Genomic DNA, 7,578 nt, shown 5'->3' with positions numbered 1-7,578 from the left:
CCCCCCCCCCCTCTCTCTGCTCCCCTCTCTGGTCCCCTTTCTCTACCTTCCTCCCTTCCCCCATCTCTCCCCCTCCTTAACCCTGACCCCCTATACCTCCCACCACCTCCCACCATCACCCCACCTCCGGCCCTGCCTATCTGCCCTCTTCACAGCGGGGCTCTGATGTAATCAGCTTTCAAGTGCTACCGGCCCAATCCCTCAATCCCCTCAATAAAAGAATAAAGGAAAAACTGGAAAATACCAGAGGATTTTATGGTCCACACTTAGCGGGATGCACAGATAATTACCAACCCCTCTCAACCCCCAAGCTAACAGGGCAATGAAGGATCAAGCATATGGAAAACATGCCAAAAAATGTAACAGCAGTAACTGGCTATGTTGTTGTTTTTACATCTTAAAGGATAGAGGAGACTATTATTTAACCAATAAGAACCACATTTTATTTGACAACAGAGCTTTAAAAAAAAAAAAATCGCACTTGGGCATGGCATAAATCAATCGTACCTCATAGAGTGCTGCTGGGATGATGTATTTTTGTAGGCCGACCCCGGTAGTGAACATCGCACTGGTTCCCTCCATAAAAAACTGCCAATGGGATTTTTCCATTGGATTTTGGATTATTGCAGAAAACAAACTCTGTGGCAAATACAAGTTCATGACACTTACACAGTTTGTCCAGCAAGATAATCTTCACAAATGAAATGAACTATTATGATTTTTGAAGCGTGAGTACAATCACCAGAAGTAAAAAAGCTAACGTCATATGAAAACACTCTGACAGAGACAAGACAGGCCGTGCTAGAGGTTCAGCGAGACTCTATTTAGGCACAGCAGTGCTTTGATTTAATCCTAACGCAAGCATGCTAACGTGCTCGCCAAATCTTAAACACAAAACTGACTATACTTCATATACTGAATCAGCATCGTCACTGAACCAACTAAGCGACTTTTGAAAGTCATGGCACCTCCTTCCCTTTCTCGAAGCACAACAGATGAAGGCCATGCTTTCTAGGAAAGTGCACCCGTGCCCTGCAGTACAGATGAGGCTGACTGTAATGTTATACTGTATATGCAGGTATTTTGTCATAAAACAAAGGAATTCAACATTTCACCTGGTGATGGTACTAGACCTTGAATGACTTTACAGGACGTCGTGGTAATCCATCCGCCAGTTGTCCACTCGACATTTCAGTCTGGACCAAAGTGGCGGACCAACCGATTGACCAACAATGCCATCGCTAGAGCCATGCCGCTAACGTGGCAACCAAAGACAAGACATTGTCTGCATGTCCTGAGTTAGGTCAACTCAGGTTTCTCCTATATTTTATGGCGATGTGCTCTAAAGGCATCACAAGTGATAAACCTGAGCTCACTATGATACGCTGCATCAAGGGGTTTAAGGCTACTCAGGGATGCATGCATACAAAATACATCTGCTAATACAACATAGATGCACATGACCGTACCAGTTTGAAAAGCCTGGTTGCAGCAGTTTTTTCATTGAAAAAACAAAACAATTTCATCATACATTTTTTATACCCGTTGTTCAGCCTTAGCCTGTGGTTCATGACAGTGTGAATCCCATTCGTGTTAAGATTCTTTTGAGTGCGTTTTGCTTTAATATGATAGCTACAGACTGGAGGATGGAGAAAGGGGATGACATTGCGACAAAGATGTCATGGTTACTGAGCTACCGGGACGCTTTAATCACATCTTATTCACACCCGATAAACTAGGTATCATGGGGTCTTACAACTGGTGAATTATCACTGATCTTGAGTGCATTTGAAGCATACATTTCTGCCCCTCTACTCCGCACCTATGCCTGGGGGCCCATCACTTTCATTCTGTCTCATCCCGACTCAATGTCATGCTTTGTCTACCTATTCCATGTGTCCATTTCACACTAATTCAACCCAAAAATGATCCTCTGACAGGGCTCAGCTGGGACCTCGCAGACACTATCTGATAGATGAGAGGAGAGGGGACAGAGGAAGGAGAGAAGGACAGAGGAAGAGAAAGAAACAGAGAATGGGGGGAAAAAGAGATTAGATACGCTGAAATCCAAGCCAGCAATCTGAGGATATCAATTGCAGCATTGATGACCACCTTTGACACAGCAGTTGGTCAAGCATACGAAATAAGGTGTTGTCATCACAGCCACGACCACCGATAAACTATGCACGGTGCGCTTCTAATCAGTACGCTTGCTGGTGCATCTACAAAAACACACTCACAAAAGCACACATCAGCAGTGCCACATTTTGGAACAGACCCCAGATCCAGCTCCACTTTCTGGCGTTGTCCTACCTGCAGGCTGCAAGTGGAGCAGGCCTCACTAATCCATCAGCGATAGCTGGCTCTGACATCTATTATTAATGGTAAGCTGCTGCCACTATCCCCCTGTCCCTTATTTTCGTCATTCTCCCAATCCTTCATCCTGCGCAACTGCATTTTCTGTTGTTGTTTTTCCGTCCACTCATTTTTTTTCTCCGTGAATGCGTGTGTGCATCACGTGTGCATGCTTGTATTTATGTGCATGTGTGTTAATGAAAAGTGTGTCTCATTGGACTATCATCTCTTTTTTACTTTCAGCGTACAGCGAACCACAGGGAGATAATGAGAGACATGATGGCAGCTCTACATGACACTAAAACACACCCACACACACACACACACCCACACACACACATTACACCGCAGGCAATAAAGATAAAGAACAACTCAGGGAAAGACTGAATTTTCTGCATTCCATTGCTGTCCTTTCACAATTTTCTATCTGAATGCAGCTGTACCTCATAACAGGTGACCCTCTTTTATTACTAACCCATTTACTGCTTTCGTACTCGCTTTAAAATAGATAGCCAATGTGACTCCTCTGCGCTAAATGGAGCAGAAACAATGGCGCTAATATATGTGTAAAGACACAGGTGACATAAGGTAGGATAAAGAGCCCACCTGTCTCCACACATTCTCCTATTGTCCTCAAATCCTTTGAGAGTTGTATCCTCGATTCTCTGCTTTCCATTTTCTCTGCATCTCCTCAATCATCATGGTAGAAGGTAACAAGGTATTTTTACCCGAGTAATGAAGGATTTGAAGGAACAAGCATGGAAGGATCTTCCAAATTTGTGCTCTGTCCCTATTTTAGTCCAACTTAACAATGTAACCTTTCACCTAATACACTGTAGGTCTTTTGTCTTTGATAGTTAGTTTGCTAGATTTTCCGCAGCACATCAGCACTGACTGACGTGCTGGGGGTAACTGGGTTAGATTAGAGGGTTAGAGTGGGACTCACAGGGGCAGAAGCTTTGGCCCCAGGTGAGAGGCAGCTTGGGTTTCTGAAAGCAGAGCCCCCCCCCCTCCGCCTTCCAGGAACAGGGGCCAACTTCATCAATAATTCAACACACCTCAACTCACCACTCGCCGCAGCAGGATGGTACGGTTGTGTGCAGGGGTGAGTGTGTGAGGAAGATAAAGCTTTTGTTTGTGCAGAACAAGTGTAGGAAGAGAGAGTGAGAAAGGAAGAGATAGACAGTAACAGAAAAATGTGAGCATGCTGCAAGTATTTCTGTCCGTGCATACGTTCGTACATGAAGCTGCTCTATATACTGAATGTGTGTGTGTTATACTGCACCACATCTTTTCCTTCCCTTCAACCAATCAGTTTACAGTGCTCCCAGTCGTTTGGTTTCTGCCCGAAGCTCCCACTGCTACCCAGGAACAATGAGCGGGGAGAGATTCAGTTACTGCACCCAGGACTGAAGTAATTCGACCCTGCAGACAAGAATCTGCAGCCAGTGGATGGGTGTCATGACCGAGTATGCTGACAAGCACGGTTGGTGTATGCTAATCCACCCCAAATCCAGCTTCAAATCAGACCAGCAAACCATTTAGAATATCAGCAACTGAACACTTGTCCAAGTCCGTCTAGTGCAGCTCCTGTTAGATGAAACCCGATCGTCACAATTACAGTTTTTCTAGTATTTGCACTGATCAAAGAAATTCAAACCTTGTTTTTGTGGGAAAAAAAAACCCCATCAACTTTGAAGCCAATGTGGAGCCGGTGTAATCCATCAGTATAGTAGTGTGGTGTTGGGCCTGCATGCTGATCAAATAACGCACTCCAACAGCCCTGTCACCAGACTGAAGAGTAAATACATAATACAGTATCAACAGAGCAGCACTGTACAGCATATAGGTTACAAGCAGCTGTTTCAGTAAGCCCAAAAGGGAAAAGCGTAGAGCGTTAACACCATTACCCAACAAAGCCAGGAGGTACATTTGAGACGGAATGAAAGGGGATTTTCGAAAAAGATTACCATTCATGACAGATTATTTGGCAAAACTTTTTCTATTATAATTGCTGCATTCAATAACGAGTATTCACCGTTTTAGGAATACGACACCTTCTCTGAAAAAACTCGTTGCAAGCTGTTGTTGTGAAATCTATTTCTGTATTCATTCCCAATTCATTCCCAATTCCCAATATTCATTCCTGTCACGAGTGTAAGACTCAATACTGACAGTGGACTAACCTAAATCAATTGCAGCCCTAAAACGAATGACGTATTTGTCTCAGGTCTCCCAGATGAGGCTGATAGTCTCCCATATCAGCCTCATCTATTTTGTTTTCCTGGAAAGATGCCACTGTCCAATGTGATGTCGATGCATGTTGATGTGCAGACTACACTACCCATAATTACCACGCATCCCTTATCAGTTGTCAATCATTAGAGAGTGGCCTATTTCCTTAACCATGCCCACAAGTTACTTCCTGTGAATTGTAAGCTCAGTTTCCTGGGGGCGTATCAGTGCACAGTATGCATTGTGTACAGGTTAATAGGAGTAACTGAAGTAGCTGTAGTATTTGTTGCAAATTGCTTCGTTATGTATGTGAGCAGGTCACTGTGTGTCAGCTAAAGGCTCATGTGACCAACACCAGGGGCACATAAGGTCAGCCTTTGGCCACTTAATCAGACATTTGGGATCCTGTGAAAGGATTTAGGAAACCTAGGAAGCTGCAAGAGTTGCGGCTTGTAAATGCATGCAAGGCCTCGAGGCAAAAATCTCATACTGATGCGTGTCTGTGTTTTCCTTACCTTGTCTTATGGAGACATATCGCCTGTTGGCGGCCATCAGAACCACTTGTGGGTGGCTCTCCTCAAGGTCAAACAGTTCATCTTTGCCCGGCTTGGAGCACCGTCCAGACCTCAGGGTGCCAGTAGGCCCCACAGGAGACAAATACTTCCCCTCACTGTCTTTAAAGGCCAGCTTCCCGCACTTCAGCTCCAGCGTGTACGCCGTGGCCCTGCCTATCTGCATCAAGAGCTTCCCATCATTGCTGAGGAAGCGACTGTCGCAGGTCTTAAGGCAGTACTTCCCATCCAGGTAGACAAGTGTCAGGAGCGCTGCCACGCCCCAGGGAATGTTCATATCCACGGCAATTTCCCCGTCCTCCGCGGAGAGGCGGGCGTAACGCTTGCGGGCCACAGACAGCAGGTTGGCCTGCGGATGCAGAGCCAGGTGCACAGCCCACAGCTCGGCATCTGTGATTACCTGGGCAAAGCAGGACAGGTAGTCCTGGGAGCCACCAAAGAAGCGGAGGTGCTGCTCCGACTGCAGGGCCCAACGACCATCTGATTGAGCCACGATGAGAAAGCGGCAGTCAGAATTTTGTCCGTCAGCCTCACCAGTGACTTTGCCGTCCTTGTCAGAGGCCAGGTAGCGTCCCAAGTGGCTACGAAAGTAGACCACCTGGGTGTCCTGAGAGTCCTGATCTAGAGTCCATATCTGCTTCTTCTTCAGGCTCGGTGCTGACGCGTTCACCTGAGAGAGAAGCAAATGATCCAACATAGGAGCATGAAGGCCTTTAATCCTTAGTCTTATGTTCTCTGTATAACAAGTTCATGCCTAAACACAAAAGAAAGACTTGCACAGACACCAAAAATCATGTTAAAACTCTTCTATTGTTTGTACCTTGAAGCCAAAGGCCTCAGCAGTGAGGTAGCGACCCTCATGGTTGATTAGACCAAACTGCAACTTCAAGGGACGGTTTCCATTAGCAGGCATTTTCACCTGTGGATTCAGGAAAAAGGAGAACAAGAGGTGAGTCAAGTTAGGGATGTGAGAAAGAGTGGGAAAGGAGAAACAGGATAGGCCAAAAGACCTGACATGGGATGCAGAAGTGAGCATTATGCCTTAAAGAAGGGCGGTGTAAAGAGTTGTTTAAAGAGGTGAGGAATAAGGAAGGGGATGAGTCATGGAGAATGATGAAATGAGAACGTCTTAAAGACAGGAAATCAATTCATTAAGGTACAGTATAAAAAGCACTCCATAGACCACAAATTCCTTCCCCCGCCCATGGCTTCATTATACATTTTTCCTGCTACAGCCTCCTAATTTACTTACTGTGGTTTTGTGGCTTCCCCTCTGCAGTTTCTGTGGCTCTAATTCCAGCTCCCAGATTTAAGAGGCTTCTTTTGCCAAGCGTCCTCTTGTAATTCTTCCTCTCTCCTCTCCTCCTCTCACTGGCTCTCACGTCCTGTTGATCTGGTCTCCCCTCCACCACCAACTCTCCTCACCCTAATCAGGCAGCAAAGACTTGAGTCAAGCTTGATCTCTCTTTAGTCAACCTCTCTTTCTCTGTAGCCTAAATTTGTTCTGGACTGCTTGCCTCCAATTCTACAGCTGACCCCCTCTCTCTCTCTCTCTCTCCCTTGTTGAACAGTGCTCTCTCGTCCAGCCTCACTCTTGCTTGACTTGTTATTCACCCTGAAGGCTCAATCACCTTGTCCCACCTGACTAGCCTTCCCTTGGGTTTTGATTTTGCCCCTCCTTTGGTTCCTTTTGCTGACTATCTTTGGATCAGGTCGAATACACTGACCTTCTTCTTCACCCTTCCTTGAAGTCCAGGTTCCTCGTTTGTCAGACAAAAGTTTGATCAATGAAGAAGAACATCCTCGGCGGTCCTGCTAATTTTATAGTAGTGCATTGAAGGACTCCTTCACTCTTCCCCCTAAACATAAGCCGTCCATCACAGCTGAACTCAGCAACAAAGGGTGCTCGCCTCTGTAGTCTTAAGCCTCTCTCTGTCGCTCTTTCCTGCCATCCTCTCCTTCTCTCTCTCTGCCTTTCTCTAACCCGCCATGTGTATAATCCTGCCTTTCTCTGCGCTTTATTCTGAGCTCTGCACTTCGCCTCTTTCTGTGACACATAAAGACAGGTAAGTAGAAACAATGCACGCACACACACGAACACATGCACACACAGCACTGGGTAACCAGAGCAAACCCCGTGCCTCTGGGGTAGTATTCTGAGTGCGGCTCCCCTTACTTGCCTATGCTGGGGGTTAAGTTACACACCTTCTCTGATTGCAAGCTCTCTGGGTCAGTCCTAATGGGAAATGTGTCTGAGACATGTGTCGGAGACAAGCAAAGGGAAAGAAGATGGTGGATTTTGTAAAGGAAACAATAATAAGCTAATCAACATATGGGATTTTAAATGACTGTGTGTGTGCAGCAAGTGCATGTGTGTGTGTGTGTGTGTGTGTGTGTGTGTGTGTGTGTGTGTGTG

General features: G+C 45.9%; 1 protein-coding gene across 2 annotated transcripts in view; it reads right to left on the bottom strand.

The window, feature by feature from the left end:
- The window catches only part of fscn2b (fascin actin-bundling protein 2b, retinal), a 9,075-nt gene extending 3,000 nt beyond the window's left edge, over positions 1-6,075 (bottom strand). For both annotated transcript variants that reach the window (XM_031843896.1, XM_031843897.1), the window contains exons 1-2: positions 5,983-6,075; positions 5,106-5,832 (exon numbers count right to left, since the gene is read on the bottom strand). In XM_031843896.1, the coding sequence (XP_031699756.1) occupies positions 5,106-5,832; positions 5,983-6,075 (820 nt within the window). The remainder of the gene's footprint in view (positions 1-5,105; positions 5,833-5,982) is intronic.
- Positions 6,076-7,578: the final 1,503 nt, after the last annotated feature.

Source organism: Anarrhichthys ocellatus, unplaced genomic scaffold (genome assembly GCF_004355925.1).
Source record: "Anarrhichthys ocellatus isolate YVR2014 unplaced genomic scaffold, GSC_Weel_1.0 scaffold4, whole genome shotgun sequence".
NCBI classification, from domain to species: domain Eukaryota; kingdom Metazoa; phylum Chordata; class Actinopteri; order Perciformes; family Anarhichadidae; genus Anarrhichthys; species Anarrhichthys ocellatus.
This window is presented reverse-complemented; position numbering and strand designations above follow the sequence as displayed.